This window comes from Mobula hypostoma, chromosome 4, assembly GCF_963921235.1.
Source record: "Mobula hypostoma chromosome 4, sMobHyp1.1, whole genome shotgun sequence".
Taxonomy (NCBI): Eukaryota; Metazoa; Chordata; class Chondrichthyes; order Myliobatiformes; family Myliobatidae; genus Mobula; species Mobula hypostoma.
Genome location: NC_086100.1, coordinates 55,319,522 through 55,338,950, shown reverse-complemented (window position 1 = coordinate 55,338,950; position 19,429 = coordinate 55,319,522). Strand labels below are relative to the sequence as shown.

The 19,429-nt window shown below is 37.4% G+C and overlaps 1 protein-coding gene across 2 annotated transcripts in view; it reads right to left on the bottom strand.

Moving 5' to 3' along the window:
- Positions 1 to 19,429, bottom strand: part of LOC134344787 (transient receptor potential cation channel subfamily V member 5-like) — an 89,021-nt gene that overhangs the window by 32,849 nt on the left and 36,743 nt on the right. Inside the window, exons 3-5 of one of the 2 annotated variants that reach the window (XM_063044878.1) lie at positions 18,061 to 18,183; positions 15,202 to 15,342; positions 10,983 to 11,081 (exon numbers count right to left, since the gene is read on the bottom strand). In XM_063044878.1, the coding sequence (XP_062900948.1) occupies positions 10,983 to 11,081; positions 15,202 to 15,342; positions 18,061 to 18,183 (363 nt within the window). The remainder of the gene's footprint in view (positions 1 to 10,982; positions 11,082 to 15,201; positions 15,343 to 18,060; positions 18,184 to 19,429) is intronic. The other variant, XM_063044879.1, reaches the window with a different exon arrangement.

Below are 19,429 nucleotides of genomic sequence, written 5' to 3'. Positions count from 1 at the left end.
TCCCCTCGGTGCCCAGGGATTTGTAGTCACAATGAAGGTGCAATTAAAGGTATTCGTTGTTATCACTCTGTAAAACTGACAGCTACTTCTGACTTCTGCATGTGTATAATTAAACACAGAAATTCAGAACTTGCTATCAGTTATACACTGCCTCACAGCAAGAGATTTTCAATCTTTGCAAAGGTAAACCACACAGAATTAACATGATTTGACGTAAACAACACATTATTTTCACTGCAAAAAAAATCACTGGAAGTGTGAAGCCTTGTTAAATGTTAAGATTTTAAAATGGTTTTCAGACAATTACTTCAAGACAACTTCCCTGATGCTGATAAAAACGATTTTCTGCATACATCTTGTTATTTCCCCAGAATAACGGTTTCAAGAATAATGTTCATCAAAAGCTAATGATATTTCAACTCCCATCACATTACGAGTATGCTCCAATTTTTATTTATCCTATTACAAAATACTTGTGTTTTTTAATAGATACTTTTCATTGCAATGTTTACCATAACAATTTTAAAATTTGAATATCTGCCCAACCAACCTGCTGGCTTTGTGATGGTTGGATATACAGTGAATTGCAGTTAATTGGCCCATTAGTTAATCAGTGCAGCCGCTTATTTGGAGCAACTGTAAAGAACAAAAACTAATTGAGAAAATAGCCAGGATCCGTTCATTTATTTGGAACACTATGCCACCTAATTAGGGCAGGAGATTGTCATCGAACAGCTTCTAACAGCATCAAACTACGTGCACTTGCATGGGCATTAGACAACACCGTTTTGCGCGAACAGCTGTTCATTATCGTCAGTTGTGTTCCAAAAAAAAGTAATTTTGTGTCACTGATAGCTGACAAGATATAAGCAGCAAGAGAAATCAGAACTGCTTTGCTCACTGTGGTTTCAAGCTTGAAGGCTTGGAGATGCCACAAAAGACCAGGAATGAAAATGAAATGATTTCACTAGTTCAGCAAGTTAGAAACTATGAAGAATTTGAAGGTATTGACAATCATCTTGAATGTTAGAATGAAAATGAAGAATTGGAGGCTGTAAAAGTCAACAGCATTGTGTGAAGGCAGTCCACTAGGTGTCTATGCTGATTTTGTTCATTACATTCAAAAGAACGTGACAAAGATTAATTCCTCTGTCAATAATTATTAGGAACAAATACAGTTTATAGTACTGCAGTAGTATTGGTAGTGTTCTAATTTGTTCCACGTTTTATTTAAATATGTAATTCGTTACTCAGTTTGTCCCTTTTATTCCTTTTTAACTATTTCCATGAAAACAGATAATTAGGGCAGCCGCTTAATTGGGCCAAAGCATATTGGTACCGATGTGTCCCAATTAACCGGAATCCATTGTAATTAATTCCTTTGAAATGACACCCGCAGTGATCAGTGAGGGACAAGAAAATTTCCATTAATCATTGTGGGAATGTTTCCTGGAAACCAATGATGAATATTATGCCTTCACAGCTGACTACAATCTCCAAGTGTTTGTGTTTAATTTGTAAGTTTGCTGGTAACTGGTGCAATTGAGATTTAGGAATGGTGTTGATTCATTTGAAGAGACTAATCGTAGATTAATTCTGAAACTTGGGAAGTAAGACTGAAAAGCACAAGGGCAAACAGGATTTAGTGAGCAGGATGCAAGGACATTTGCTTTGAACAAGCACATTTACTTGATTTAAAATTCCTTGTGTAAAAAATTGTATACAATTCCTTTCTAAATATTGCAATAAGTTAAATATTGAAAAATTACTGCAATATTTTGCACTGTCTATACTTTCTATGGTATGCATTTTATACTGAATCTAGGGACCTGTGACTGTATTACATACTTCCACAAGTGACTTGAAAGCTCCTTTCCACTCTGCTGAAAGATCACTAAGCTGAAACTCTGGGCCAGGTCTCAGTTTCAATCGTAAAAAAAAAACAGCAATCAGCTATACAAATGGTTGAAAGACCTAGACTTCAAACCACCTGCTCTCAAGAACAGAAGTCTAGAATCTATTTCAATTTCAGCGGAGATTCTAGCATCTAGATAAGGAGACAAAGGGTTGCTTAGTTATTTTCTTAATTTTGTTTTGGTTTAACATTCTTAATTCTATTCAAATGATAGAGCGTGATTTCTCTTTTCAACATCATTTTAATGCAAGCTTATTAATTTAAATGTCTCTGAATATCAGGAGGCATTAAAAACACCTATAATTATTTACAGTTGTCAAAAACCAGTGCCAGCATTAACACTTTAATGACATATCAGGAATGTTTTAGGGGCAGGGTCTCTACACCTGGCTCTGTTGCTAAACACAGGGTGAACTGGTTCAGTGAGATCAATTCTCCACATTCAGCATGGATAAATGCAGGCATGCAGAGATTATGGCCATTCCAGGCTCAAGCTGAGGCCAGTACAATCTGACTGGATATCTCTTTCCTCCTCCATAGCTACAGCCTGATCTGCTAAGGATTGATGTCATTGTTGTTGCTTTTACCCTTTTGATCTAAATACATTTTTCTACTTGTAAATATTAAGAACTATGAAATTAAAGTTAATACTTGTTGAGCTGCATGTCATATTCAATCCAACTTAGATTCTTTTGTGCTTAGTTAATACTGAAGTTAAACCTAAAGTATTGCATTTTTAAAAATAGGGCCACTGACTTTATGGAGCAGATATTTTAGTCCAGCAATACATGTCATTTTTTGTGAGGTACGTTTTCAATGACATTTAGATATTGCAAGAGGGCTTACTGGACAAATATTTTATTACCTTGAAGTAGTTTCTATCCCAGTTTGTCTTCATTGGATATTTATTTTGTTCTGTCCCAAAGGTAATGGTTCACTCCAGAAAGTCCAAGTTTAAAATTCAGGGCAGTTATACTAGGTTAAAAGAACACCATAGCTCAGTGTGGTTTTCTTTTTAGTTTTTGCATGTCTTTTTTTTCTTGATTTGAGATAGTTGCTGCTCAGTTGTGTTCCTGTCCACTTTAATCTGCCATTAACGTTTCATCAATTGGTGCAATGCTGTCCTCTAATATCTTGCACACTAGTCTCTAAATAAGCCAAATTGCAATGCAAGATTTAATGCACCAACAAAGGTGCCAAACTTTAAACAAGCATGCTGAGGTACCTTCAATTTTTGAGATCAAACTATAAACATTCATGCCAATTTACAAGTTCAGATTTACTAATAAATATCAGAATTCTGGCTCAAAAATTCTTAAATATTTTACTCCATTTTTGTAACAATTCACTCCTTGTGTTAAATGCAGTTCTCTCAATGCATCTTTCCACTAAGTCATGTTATGTATAGACACTCCTGTGCCTAGTGTCATTTTATGAACAATCTATACATCATATGAATTTAATTTTTTTTTAATATACTGTGTTCTTTATCGTATTGTGCTTCATACTGCATCGGATCCAGAGTAACAATTATTTCGTTCTCCTTTACATTTGTGTACTGGAAATGACATTAAACTATCTTGAATGAGCTCGGTAAAATCCCTTATTTTGCTAAGCTGTACAGCTTTCTGACTTTGATTTTAAAAAAAAGGACAGCAATTATTCCTCTGTGCCCTTTGGACCCTAAAGAATTCAGCTTTGTTGAAGGTTTCCGAGGATTGTTACTGTGGTTTCTACTAAGTGTGGAACACTGGAAGATAATGGAAAGAAGTGCCACATAATACAGAACTACTCAAGTTGCAGCAGAAGAATCTTTGATCCCCAAAGCTATGGATCTCAGCAATGAGCACTTCTTCTGGCAATTCCTGAAAGGTACTTACTTAAATAAAAGCAATGCAGGATACCTTTAGATGAAATCCTAAGCAGGAGGAAATACACAAAGCATTGGTGAAATCCTGACAGTACGTCACATCAAATCTCCCAATGTGCATCAGATCCACCAAATACAGAGTACTCAAACAGTTCTCGATCATATCAGCACTGTTTTAAATGAAACTCAGAATCCTTTTGACAGTTTCTGCTCACCTGTCCAGCCAATCCCAGTAAGAAGTCATTAAGTGAATCACTCTAATTCTTTTAGTAATTGTACTAAGTATAAACCAATGGCAGTTTCAGTCACCCACATCTCAAAAGATCTTCAGCATGCAGTGTTTACAAAACATAACCATATTAGTTTCACATACAACAAAGTGATTGCATATAATCAAGAAATGGTGATTATAATTCACTGATATAATAGCTTAAAGTAATTGGAACACCAAGTAAAATCCCATTTGTCATAAACAACTGAAATCTGTGACCTTCGATTTATCCAAGACTATTTTGTTATCCACTGCCTCCCCAGCATGCTTGACCTGGTTTCTGTGTTAGCTGTGCAAATCTAATATTATAAAATCACACTTTATGCATTACATGTTAATCAAACACAATTTCAATAGTTGCAATGGGATTACACTTAAAATTCTAAGTCAGAAAACTTAGAATGGTTCACAATGAGGTTCATTCCAAGTGTGGGAAACTTCCTAGCATCTGAACTTGAGCGTACCACTGGAGGGCAAAGTAGTCGTTTTGCTTGTTTGAATAAATGAACTACTTGTTTTGTGAATTTCTTTCTCAATAACTCTGACATCAGTAGTTTTTGACCATTTGAAGCCCATTTTGAGGATGTTACAGCTTTGAGGTTAATCAAAAAAAATCACAGGGGTCAAAGACACATCATCTTTTCTCTCAGACTCTCCGCATATACATTTCACAGATAATTTTGTTCTTTCAGGACAAAAATGGGATATTGTACCTTTTGTCAGTTCCTGAAATGGCGATGCACTCTGTCGTTACTATTCAGCTTCTTGTACTATCACCTGAAATGCTGTCCTATCCCATTATGCAGCTAGTTAGCCACTATTCCTCCAGGCATTGCTAACTTTCAATATGCATCCTACTCGCATTCATTGAATAGACAAGCCAGCAATTTCCATTTGAAGGTATTTAATAATGTTCAACAACAGGTTCTCAGCTTCTCAGAATATTATTGTGTCATAAAGTGCAGTATGTTTACAGATCATGATTCAGATCCATCTACAATTCAGTTTTCAGTTTCGTGTCACATTTAAAGAGCTTGTTTTATGTCTGCTTCTGTTACTCATTGTCATTTGAAGGGTACTGATGAAGGGGAATTCGTCTTCAATCAACACTAAGCAGGCAATATAGCAGTGGCTCTGGATTCTGATCTGTTTCCAATCAAACTTCAGTGGAAGCCAGTAGAACCACTTCTCAGAAGGGGAATAAATCATACAGCCCTTATTATTTCATGATTTAACAAAAGCAAGTAAGAATGAGTTTCTATGTCAAGACCTTTATAGGTATTAGAGATCTTCGAGCACTGATTTTGTACCTACAACTCATCTCCATCAGAGATGACTACGACCTACTTTTGTTCTTCCACTTCAAAGATCCAATTATTGGCATATTGCATATTCATAACCCTCCACTCTGAAAATGCACATTTTTATACCTCCAAATTAGCATAATTGAGGGTGGCATAGTGCAGAGTTGCGAGCTGACCACTCTTGTTCAACTCTGAAATCTGGTGCTCAGTATGGAAAGCACATTTTCTATCTATGACCATCTGGATACCTCCGGGTTCTTCAGTTTCCTCTAATATCCCAAAGATACCCTAAAATGGCCCCTTAGTGTTTGGTGAGCATCTGGACAGAACTGATAGAATAGTAGATAAAATAAAATGTGATGAGAGTAAATGGGGGTTTCATAGTTGGTGTGGACTTAGTGGACCAAGGGGTCTGGTTGTGCTGTGTGGCTTGAAAACATCAGGAGTATACAGAATGGTGATCATCATCATTCATATTACCACCCCCTCTCCCACATATTCATACCGGAGTACAATTCAAGTGAAAGAGATGAAAATCAATTCACTACATTTTAAATGTAGTTTTCATATAAAAATAATTTTCCAATATTGCCTACTGCAGTACTGGTTATATTGAGAGGTACTGTTGGATCTTGGTTGCTTATCAACTTTCTAGGATGCAGCAGGTTACCTGGGATAGTGAATATTTTCACCATATTCTTAATTTGGTCATTTGCCAGTTATATTTTTTAATTATCATTTGGTTCTCTCCATCTTTAAGTCATGAATAGTTAAACCAAAATAGAACTGAATTGTCAGAATAAATAAGACCACAATGAAGGAGTGCCCAATAGGTATTCCTTCCAGCTCCAAGGTAGAGTCATAGAAAAGTACAGCACAGAAACAGACCCTTCAGCCTGTCTAGTCCGTGCTGCCTACTCCCATCAACCAAGACCACAGCGCTCCATCCGTGTACCTACTCAAACTTATCTTCAAACATTGAAATCAAGTTTGCAAGCACTACTTGCGCTGTAGCTTGTTCCACACTCACTACCCTCTGAGTGAATAAGTTCCCCTCAAGCTTTTCACCTTTCACCCTTAACCCATGACCTCTAATTGCAGTACCACTGAACCTCAATGGAAAAAGCCTGTTTGCATTAATCGCATCTATACCCCTCAATTCTGCATACCTCTATCAAATCTTTTTTCAGCCTTCTACATTCCAAGGAATGAAGTCCAAACCACTTCTATCTTTCCTTATAATTCAGGTTTTCGAGACCCTGCAACATCCTTGTAAATCCTAATATACTGTACTTTAGGACACCCTTAATCTAGTTGTCTTGATTTAGTGCAAACAGCATGGTAGAATAAAATTAAATAAATATTAAAACAATGAATTTGGGCATACTAAGTTGAAAAGACAATAATCAGAAGAGCTCTTCAACAATCACAAGCAATGCATTTTGACATGGAAAACATGAAGGGGCTGCTTAGACAGGCAAGTAAACAAATAATCAAATTTTCCTTTATTTTGGAATACAAGCATTGCTACAAAGCTAGCAATTTATTGTCCATTCCTGTCCACTCTGAACAGGTGTTGATGACGCACTGCAACCCTCTTGGTGAAGATACTCACATAGTCCAGTGTTTATCCCACAGTGATGAAGAAATGGTGATACATTTCCAAGTCAGTGTGGCATGAGACTTGGAGGGAAACAGGGAGTGACATTCTCATATGTCTCATGCCTTTGCCCTTCTGGACTACAGGTTTGTGAGGTGCTGACAGCATAGCTTTTGCTGTGCATTAGAATGGCACGTAATGTTTGCACTTGTAGGAGGAAGAGGGGTGCTTGATAAAATGCCAACCAAGCAGCCTGTATGCATTCGCAATCTTCCTGATGTTATTGAAGCAGTACTTAAAGCAAGCACTTATTCCATCAGATTTCTGATTTGCATCATGTGGAAAGTAAAACATTTTTGGAACGTTAGAAGTGGGTTACACACCATATCCAGCTTCAAACCTGCACTTATAGTCAAGTATTGACAAGGCTAGTCCAGTGAAATTCTTGTTAATGGTGGACCTCGGGATGTTGAAGATGTGGAGACAGCAGACACCAATGCCACTGAACATCAACAGTAAATGGTTCTGCTTTCTCTTGATGGAGGTGGCCATCGCTCAACTCAAAAGTTATTACCACTTCCCAACCTCTGTGTGAACATTGTTTGGGTCTTGCTGCACACAGCACAGATGGCTGAAGAATGGATTTGACCATTGTGCACTTATCAGCTGCTGACTCAATAATGGGAGGTCATTAATGAAATAGATGAAGATGAATGGGCTTATGTTATTGCCCTAAGCAACTCTTAACGGGGATGGCCTAGGACTGGAACGATTGACTTAGCAACCACAGCCATCTGAGTAGTGCAAACTTTACTAGAGTTCTTTTATGCCGTGCCTGGTCAAAGCCTACCTTGATTTCAAGGCAGTCACAGTCACCTCACCTCTGGCATTCAGCTCTTTAGTTTAGGTTCATGCAGGATTTGGGTGAAGGAGTGAAGCGAGGTGGTTCTAGTACAACCCAAATTAGGCATCAGTGGAGAGGAGCTACTGGCGTGTGAGTGCTGCATGAATGTCAATGCTGTGATAGTACTGATAGTACTGGAACTGGAACTGTGATAGTACTGATAGTACTGGAACTGGAGCTGTGATAGTACTGATAGTACTGGAACTGTAACTGTGATAGTACTGATAGTACTGGAACTGGAGCTGTGATAGTACTGATAGTACTGGAACTGGAACTGTGATAGTACTGATAGTACTGGAACTGGAACTGTGATAGTACTGGAACTGGAACTGTGATAGTACTGATAGTACTGGAACTGGAACTGTGATAGTACTGATAGTACTGGAACTGGAACTGTGATAGTACTGATAGTACTGGAACTGGAACTGTGATAGTACTGGAACTGGAACTGTGATAGTACTGGAACTAGGAAGCACAATTAGGATTGGAATGAAAGACCAACTCTAGAAGGCATTTTCAGCAACTTCTTGATTTCATATAGAATGTCCAGAATTGGCTTGTGTGATTATAGGGATCTTGGGAAAGAGGTCAGGCTGTAGAATCTGCTTTATACATCTGTTTGAACTAGCTTGCAACTGTTTCAGTCAAGTTATTAGCATTCTCATACTGGGTCCCACGACTGCTAAGGATAAGAACTAATTTGAAGTCTCCTGCTTCTATTAATTGTCTAATGGCTCGTCACTAGTTATGTCAACACTGCACACCGATCCAATCTGTCGATTTTGGGATCACTTCACTCCATTTCATACTGTATTTGTTTTTTGGCACACATGCAGTCCTTCACCCAATTGGCATTTCATTTTTAAGTAAGCCCAGTGTTACTCTGCCTTGCCCCTACTGCAATTCTCTGAACCTGAGATGATCTCTTGCTTTGATCATAATAGTAGAATGTGAGATATGCTGGGCCACGAGGTATAGATTTTGGTGGAGTATATTGAAGCTCCACAGCTTCAAGAATTCCCAATTTCATATCACCTTATCTGTTCTATTTCACACAATGGAAGAATCACATTATATGATTGAGCATATTCTTGGTGTTAAGAAGGATCTCTGTTTCCACAAGGTCAATACACTGATTACAGGGCTCTCTGGGATCAATGGTTAGCCTGACTTCAGTGGTTGGCAAGATTTTAAAGTCCATTATATGGACGAGGTTTCAGGAAACTTGGAAGCACATTATAAAAAAGGCTGAAAGGGACTCCATAATGATTTGCTCAAGGGGAGATCTTGTTTGACAGATCTGTTGGAATTCTAAGTAACAAGCCGTATAGACAAAGGAGAAAGTCAGTGTGTGTTATTTAGTTGGATTTTTAAAAAGGTCTCTGGCAAGGTGTCACACACATGATGCTGCTAAACAAGTTAGGAGCCCACACTATTACAGGAAAAGTACTACTATGAATGGAAGATTGGTAAATGGTGGGAAGAAAGGGAGCCTTTTCCGGTTGACTGCCAGTGACTAGTGGTATTCCTTATGGGCCAGTATTTGGTCCACTACTTTTCACATTATATGTTTATGATCTGGATGACAGTATTGTTGGCTTTGTGGCCAGATTTGCAGATGATACAAAACAGGTGGAACAGATAGTGTTGAGAAAGCCAGGAGTTGGCAGAAGGACTTAGACAGATTGGGAAAATGGGCAAAGAAGTGGCAGATGAAATATAATGTAGGGAAATGTATAGTCATGCACTTTGGCAAAAGAAATAAAGGAAAAGACTATTTTCTAAATGGAGAAAATATTCTGAGTTCAGAGGTGCAAAGGTGCACTTGGGAGTCCTAGTGCAGGATTCCCTGAAGGTTAACTTGCATGTTGAGTCAGTGGTAAGGAAGGCAAATGCATTGTAAGCATTCAAGAGGATAGAACATAAAAGCAGGATATAATGCAGAGGCTTTACAAGCTGTTGGTCTGACCACGTTTAGAATATTGTGAACAGTTTTGGGACCCATACCTAAAGATGGATGTTTTGGCATTGGAGAGTTTCCAGAAGAGGCCTATGTGAATGATCCCAGGGATGAAAGGGGTAACGCTTGAGGACTGCTTGATGGTTCTAGGCCTGTACAATGGATTTTAGAAAGAGAAGGGAAGGTATCTCAGTGAAACCTATAGAATATTGAAAGGCCAAGATAAAGTGGACTTGGAGAGGATGTTTCTTATAGTGGGAGAGACTAGGAGCAGAAATCAAAGCCTCAGAATACAAGCTATTCCTTTAAAACAGTGATGAGGAGGAATTTCTTTAGCTACAGGGTGGTGAATCTGTGGAGTCCAAGTTAAGTGATTGATAAGACTCTTGATTAATAAGGATGTCGAAGTTTACAGGGAGAAGGCAGGAAAATAGGATTGAGACCAAAGATAAGTCAATCATAGTTGAATGGCAGAGCAGATGCAATGGGCCAAATGGCCTAATCCTGTTCCATGTCTGCAGCAGGTAGATTCATGAAGGTGAAGTCAAACAATTTTTATCCATCATGTTTCCTTGCTCACGAAGTACTGGAAACACAGTCTTTTACATCCTTCAGGACACCCTTAGTTCAGATAGTTGCAGTGCTACCAAGGCATGCTTGGTTATGGGCATTGAATTCCACCACAGAGGTCTTCTAGTGTTTCTTCTATGAGTTGATTAGCTTAGAGCTGAAATTTATCAATTCTAGGAGAAACTCTGTGGTAACAGTTTCCTTTTGTATCTTTGACCTTGTGCCATGAGATTTCATGGTGTCTGAAGTCAAAGCTGATCGCCAAGCTTTATTCCATCTCACTCTTATCCAAACATGCTGCCAACTCTGATGGGTCCAGCATACTGGTGAGTCAAGCCATTTCACTTTATGTATGTTTTGTTATTAAAAAAAAATTGATTCAGCATTTATCCTTGAGAAAGGATGGCTGATTTATGATCTTCAATTGAAATTGTAAGCCTTCTTACATCAACTGAGTGACCGCTAAATAAGTAATCCGTGTCATTGCAATTAAGATGCTGCAATATGTAGAAATAATGAATGCCACAATATTGGAAAACAACCCAAACAGTAGTTAAATTTAATTACATGTAATAATATCGATCCTACCTTGTTTATCTTGTGCATTTAAAGGTGCCCCATGTGCCACAATCATTTTAACTATCTGTTCATTTCCAATGCAGGCTGCAAATGATAAAACATATTCTCCTAACATAGAAAGGAAAAAAAAAATGGTTACTACAGGAGTTTTAAAGAAAGCAGCAGAAATTTAAATATTTCCTTGCTTTCCACAGTTCATAAGTTCTTCACTTATTGAATTTTCTTCAGTGATCAATGCAAAATAGGAATGCATTCTCCAAAGTTGAGCATGGAATGTGTGCTATTTTCTGCAATCTTTTAATTTAGCACTAAATGGAGTCTTTACAATGGAAAAATGTAATCTAGAAAAAAAAGTATGGATTCCACCTGCTGGTTTGCTGCAACTGGTGTTGTGGAACCCACCCTGTACTTGATCTATAACATACACACAGCATGGTGTGATCTGTTCTGAAACCTGACAAATAACCTGTTTGCTGTGTGTTCAAATAAACTGATTTTGTTTGTATTACAAATATGGTCTACACTCCTTCCAAGCCTGGAATGATTGGTGGAAGGAAAGCAATATGATGAGCAAAAACACTATGCAAACGAAACCCTGCTGCCTCTCAGGATATATCTCTGCTTAAGATTTCTGCTCATTTAAACCTAAAACAAATTTTAAAATAGAAAAGTGGCTGAAATTAAATTAATTATTTGCAGATGGATAGCATAGTGTTTTGCTATTTCTGCAGAGTTAACAGAGCATTGCATCATTCTGCAAGGCACTCACTCATGCTCTTTTAACTGGGTGGATATCTTAGATATAAGCATTATTACCCCCTCTGGTTGTAATCTGAATTGTAATTAGTCACTAAAATGCTGATTTTTGTACTTGATCAACCTTGGGTTTTTGAAAAATATCTGACAAGTATCCTATATAAGCAGGTTCCCAAGAGGGGGACACACATTCTAGCAACAACAGTATCAGCCACTGCTGAACTACTCCCACCTTGGTTAATTAAAATAAAATTGAATTAGCAAATCTGGAGGAATAAATGCAATGAATAACAGAAGGCAACTTCGGACTTAATTTTGAAACTATTATAATACTTTGAGAGAGAGGTAGGAAGCAGAGAGAAGTTCTGGTCAATGTTGGAAACAACAATACAGGTGGGAACAGATTTAACCATAAAACAATTACAGCATGGAAACAGGCCATCTCAGCCCTTCTAGTCCATGCTGAACTCTTACTCTCACCTAGTCCCACCGACCTGCACTCAGCCCATAACCCTCCATTCCTTTCCTGTCCATATAGCTATCCAATTTAACTTTAAATGACAACATCGAACCTGCCTCAACCACTTCTGCTGGAAGCTCATTCCACACAGCTACCACTCTCTGAGTAAAGAAGTTCCCCCTCATGTTACCCCTAAACTTTTGCCCTTTAACTCTCAACTCATGTGCTCTTGTTTGAATCTCCCCCATTCTCAATGGAAAAAGCCCATCCACGTCAACTCCATCTATCCCCCTCATAATTTTAAATACCTCTATCAAGTCCCACTTTAACCTTCTACGCTCCAAAGAATAAAGACCCAACTTGTTCAACCTTTCTCTGTAACTTAGGTGATGAAACCCAGGTAACATTCGAGTAAATCTTCTCTGTACTCTCTCTATTTTGTTGACATCCTTCCTATAATTTGGTGACCAGAACTGTACACAATACTCCAAATTTGGCCTCACTAATGCCTTATATAATTTCAACATTACATCCCAACTCTTATACTCAATGCTCTGATTTATAAAGGCCAGCATACCAAAAGCCTTCTTCACCACCCTATCCACATGATATTCCACCTTCAGGGAACTATGCACCATTATTCCTAGATCCCTCTGTTCTACTGCATTCTTCAATGCCCTACCATTTACCATGTATGTCCTATTTTGGTTAGTCCTACCAAAATGTAGCATCTCACATTTATCAGCATTAAACTCCATCTGCCATCTTTCAGCCCACTCTTCTAACTGGCCTAAATCTCTCTGCAAGCTTTGAAAACCTACTTCATTATTCACAACTCCCACCTATCTTAGTATCATCTGCATATTTACTCATCCAATTTACCACCCCATCATCCAGATCATTAATACATATGACAAACAACATTGGACCCAGTAGAGATCCCTGAGGCACACCACTAGTCACCGGCCTCCAATCTGACAGTTATCCACCACTACTCTCTGGCGTCTCCCATCCAGCCACTGCTGAATCTATTTTGCTACTTCAATATTAATACCTAACGATTGAACCTTCCTAACTAATCTTCCATGTGGAACCTTGTCAAAGGCCTTACTGAAGTCCATATAGACAACATCCACAGCTTTACCCTTGTCAACTTTCCTAGTAACCTCATCAAAAAATTCAATAAGATTTGTCAAACATGACCTTCCACGCACAAATCCATGTTGACTGTTCCTAATCAGACCCTGTCTATCCAGATAATTATATTTGAAATTCCACAGAGAACTGTGGGACAAAGCAAGGTCATGAGAGATCAGCCTTCTAATTTTTGAATCTGTTAGTTATTCCCAGTTTTGCATGGTGACAATTATAGGAGCAGTAAAATAATACAGCTTAACATGTTATTCACACAGTAGACTGAACCCTATCCTTGTGGAAATATACCCTGCCCATTCAGGAATAAGGCCATTTCTCCTGAATGCAATTTCCACATATCCACGATCAAAAGATTGTAATAGCCAATGCCAAGAAGCTGGGAAACTCTTAATGCCTCTATATTCTAAAGCAGCCCATTGTGGGACTTTTTAAAGCCCATGTAAGTCTAAGGCTTGGCACTTGTGAATTTGTCATAGCTGACTCTAATGTGGAATGTACACACAAGATACACATTGGATAACACCTAACAATTGAGATGCATGTTGAAAAAAACATCCACCAGTGGAGCAAAAAATCAGATGTGCTGGCTTCAACACACTTCTCTGACTCCCACAATTATTTTCATTAATAAGGAAGTTATTCATTAATAAGGAAGTTATTTAGGCATCAATTTGTATGATTCATCTCTTTAATAATATTCAAAAATAAACGGGTTAAAAATTGATGAAAAAAGGGGAAAATCATACAAATTAAATGGGAAGTTTTCAAAGATATAGTATTGCTATAATTTGCCAGATAGAATTTCTCTCTATGTTCATCATCTTCAATGACCTAACAGCTCTAAGATTAAAGTCAATTACTCTAGGGGTTGGGGGTGGGGGTGGTGTTACATTAAAATATGCAACTTGCTGGCAGTGCTGCATGCCTACTCCGTAAACTACATGAATAAGATGCTTTCCTTGTGTTTAAATAAAATACATCTGTTTGCATCAAAGGCAGCTACCTCCCTGATCAAATCCAGCTGGAGGAGACTGTGAGAATAGAAACCATAACCTGTTACAGAGATGTGTAGGTGACCACATAAACACTCCATTACAAATCCATACTAAACCCAATCAAAAAAGGTGAGGTAATTTAGGCTTTCTCACCTTATACTGCATACAACATAATCCTGGAATATCTCTAGTTAAAATAGCCAAAATAATAAAAGGATATCAATTTAACTTAATAAGGAGTAATTTAAACTTAATAAGGAGTAATTTTAAAGCTGTATTGAAAAAAATAATTGTATCCTAAAAGTTTAAAACAATAAGATAGGTAATTTGAAATAAAGATCTTAGGCCATTCAAATTTGCTCAGATGATGAATTGAGAAAATTACAGGCAATCCCCCTGTTATGGCAACTTGGGTAATGGAAATTTCCTCTTAAATAACTTGCAAGTCACAAACCAAGATTTTGAGATACAGAATAAAATTTGGTTTCATGGAATTAATACAGAGAAAAATGTCAACAGGATTTTTCCCCCCAACTTGTGTTTCTTGAATCTTGTACGGATTACACAGCTTTGTTTATAGAAAATGGCAATATGGGTCATTTTGTAGAAATGCAATTCTTCCTCATAAACAAGCAGTCAAGTCCAATAATATTTCAACATTCCTTCAAGACATCAGTGTGGAATACTGTAAGAGATATGAAAGGGAATTGGCAACTCAGAGGTATCACCCAATGTTAGTTTTCTTTATAGAAATATTCATACTTCTATTGAAGCAATTAAGAATTGTATTGAAGTACTAAAACACCAAAACTATCCAAAACAATGCTTAATTGTAAACATAATGTTAGAAGTCTTACCATACCATAATAACATCGACAGTCTTTTCCTGGGGTGAAAAATGTTCCCACAGCACGAGAATGTTTTATATCTGCATTTAGTGCCAGCAGTTCCTTAATAAGTTCCACATTCTGATTCACCACTGCAATGTGCAATGCGGTTTCACCTGAAGACATATCAGCTATTCAATTACAGCAAATTTAATTTTGTCAAGTAATAAGGGTATATTCTTAAATTTGCTTCATCTGTGACTTTCATTTCTTGAATTAATCATACAAAAATAAACAAAAATAATGTGAATGCTTTCATATTCCAAAGAGTTATTACCAAGACCAACAATACACTGTAACAAAAACTTGGAATTAAACATGCAGGGAGACTTCAAAAATTTTAAGATATTTGTCTAGAAGCGGTTTAGTCCAAAATTTCAAATTATTTAGTCTAAAAATTACTTAGCATATTCATTATTCAAATATCAAGTAGACTTGTATTAAACCATCATGCACTAAGTACACTAAAAGAGTAATAACAAAATTAATGTTAATTATCTCAAGGAAACTTAAGAGCTCTTCTTCAAAGCACCTCACAGGCAGCCTGATATCTCCCAACAACAGGAGTTGAAAAGTGCTCACAGCATCAAAACTTCTCTGAAGTCCACGATGGGTAGCAATCATCTATAAACAGATTCTTGCCTTCTTCATCAGGTAATTACAGGGCTTGTTTTGAGAGCATGAGCAGGAAATTTGTGAGCTACTTGATGTAAATGGAAACCTCACCAGGCCTCAAGAGACAAGACAAAGCCCAATGGGCATTTGATGGCCAAAAGAAAACCATCACATAAAGAACAAACTAAATTAGAAAATATAAGGTCAGGATGTCCAGCTATGTGCTGATAATCAGAACATACAAGGGTTCTTTAAGACCAAAGCACTCAATGACCCAACATCCAACTCCACTGAGAACCAAGAAGAAAGAACATTGTCAAGATACAGTCAGTACCTGATGGATGAATTGCTTCAAAAAGAGCCTCTCAATAGAGACCTTGTCCTCTACTTGAATGTTCCTGCACCATTCAAATACAAACTATCTAATCTAGCTTTGGCAATACCCATTACTGACAAGTTAAAATGGTCACATCACAACTAATAATAAAAAAAACTAGAGTATTGGGAGCAGATAGTATCCCTATTGAAATTCTAAAATTGGAGGAGACAACTTGTGTCATAAATTCATAACCTGTTCTCCAAATCTCAAGCCTTCTTGAAAAAGTACAACTCCTCCAACTAGTTGGAATTCCATCCCTTGACCACTCAAAGTGGAGGCAAAGCATTCAAAACAACATTGAGAATCTCAAGTCCAAGCTTCAAAGCAGGCAGAAGAACAATGCAAATGGTAAAACAAGGAAGTTAACTTCCATACTACCCACCTAATTAACTACCTTCTGCCCCATCTGCAGAGAAGTCTATAGCACCAACTCATCTGCCACCTCAAAACCCAAAGAATGGTATCAAGTTTAATCTCATAGAAAAACTGAAGTTGGAAGAGGAAAAAGAAAGAAAGGTATTTTTTATCCATTTAGTGACCTTAATCTCACTGAAATTAATTTGTTCATATAGAATCACCATACAAAAAGTCATATCTATTGAACTCTATTTCTGATATTCATGTGGTTGCTAACACCATGCAGATTTTCCACTGTGCTACAAGATTTAGCTCAAATTAATGAAGATAGAAGAGGAACTTGCTACCAAGATAAATATGGATTTGAAGTTAAACTTAAGGTGCAACGGATTGCCACAACCTTTTATCGCAAGGCAGTAATTTGTAATCGGCACGGGAGGTGGGGGGGGGGCGGTGAGGAAATAGAGCTTAGTGTGACTAAGGCAAAACTAATAAACAGGATTTAAACCACCAAGGGGAGATGCTGAAGACAATGGGACAATGGGTTAACAATGCCCAAGTCACAGATGTTAAGGAGAATGAAAAGAAAGAAATTATCAAGAATGACAAAACATTGGTAATTCGAGAAAGGAATTCAATTGATAGGAAGGCAGAAATCTAATGATCACACAAAAAAAAACAGAAGTCAAATAAAGGGAAAAAAAGTGACTTTCCTTTTACAGGTTTGGATAAATTTTACTCTCAGCAGTGTTAATTAAAGTTTCAAATATGATCTTATATTGTGAATAGTTATCCTGTATCTTCAGAGCTTTCTCAATTGTTTCTTACAACACTCATAATACGCTTATGCATCTTCATTTACACTACTTTACAGTACATAAGTATGCACACAGTCAAGCTTGTAGCTTCCAATCTGACCACAAGAACATCAGTTTCTCTAATCTTCAATAATTTCTCCCCCCCCCGCCCTTTTACCATTCCCTTTTCTGGCTCCCCTCTTGTTCCTTACTTCTCACCTACCTGTTCACCTCCTTCAGGTACCCATCCCCCTCCTCTTTCTACTATGATCCACTGTCCGCTCCTATTAGATTCCTTCCCCTTCAGCCTTTTAACCTTTTCCACCCATCACCTCCCAGGATCTCACTTCACCCCTTTCCTCACCCACCTACCTTCCCCATCACCTGTTTTCACCAATCACCTTCTAGCTCATATTCCTTCCCTTTCCCCCACCTTCTCATTCTGGCTTCCCCCCCCCCCCACCCTTTCTTTACAGTCCTGATAAAGAGACTTGGCCCAAAATGTCAGCTCCTTATTCTTCTTCATAGATGCTGCCCGAACTGCAGAGTTCCTCCAGCATTTTGTGTATGTTACTTCGTATTGAAGCATATTTGGAATGAATTTAAACCAATATACATTGCAAAACTGGTTTACTGAAGAATGTGTGTATCTTCTAACATTTTAATTAAAGATTGTAGTAACTTACCCTTGTACATCTCACAATCAATTGGCTCATCGATTAAGAATGGGAAGGCATTGAGCAATATAGTTGCAGCTTCCTTACTGTTATATAATGCTGCAACATGCAACACAGTTTCTCCAACAGTGCCTACAATACAACAAAATAAGGTTTAAAAGTATTGGATATATATCTATCCTGATATACAACAGAAAATATTCTGCACTACCTTAGAAAAAAAATAGAATTTCAGTCCCTATTGTATGAATAATTACCACTCCATCACTATTTGCTTACCCTTATTCTTCTTTCTGAGCTAACACTGAATAGTTACAAATCTTAGAACAACTATAAAACAATCAGGCCCGTAGAATCAGGTCTAACATAGAAAATCTGTTCTTTCAACTGTTGAGAATTCTGGAACAGATGGAAGCTGTTCATTGGTACAGTAATGTAAAACTAATTCCATGTTCCCATGCAATTTTATCTTTAAAACCTTCTGGTTATCCATACCCTTGAGACATCTCATTAAGTTCATACTCTTTTCTCTCCTCCCCTCCCCAACACTACTTACTTATTGACATTAAGTTCTGTCAGCCTACATGTTGCACTAGCCAATCTCATTGTTCGGGAAATCCGTCTACCCTTGCGTTATCAACAAGTCCAAACATTCAAGTTCAGTATGTGTACACTGAGAATAAAAATAAACACTTTATAACTTTCAAATTTCTTCAATTTAGAATTACACCCATTTACTTCAATTCTCTTTCTCCTGCCCCTTATTGTTATGTATTATATGAAGATTGTCACACGAGTAATCAATTTTTCCCATTAGCCATCCCCCAACTAAACTTCATCCTGAGCTTGTCCAGCATTCAATAAGATTGTGGCTGAACTACAACTTTTCCCAATACTTGGCTATAATCATGTTATACAAAAAGTTAATATACTTCACAGCTGCAAATTTTTTAGGAAGCCTATTAAGAGATATCTGGTCATTGAAATTCTGAAGATAAACTTACACCCTAATATCTGTATTTCCTTTATCTTTCATCCTTGGGCAACTATTTCCCTATTTGAGCACATCTGCCAATTACTTAAGAAGCTGGTTGTTAAAAAGTATCATACACAAGAATGAATTTAATATATCTATGTTTTCCTCATTCAACATTTTCTGTCATTCTTCATTGTCCTTCCTCATTGTTGCATTAATCTTGTGTTGTAGTCACTAAAACCCAAATTGCCCTCTTTATAATCAGCAGTATTAAAAAAAAACCTCATTCCCCAGAACTAAATCAATAATTAGAATTTGGTCTAAAACACTAATCTGAGTAGTAGTCTTAAAGATAATTATATTTTAACCATTTTTATTTCCCCATCTTCAGATGGTTTAAAC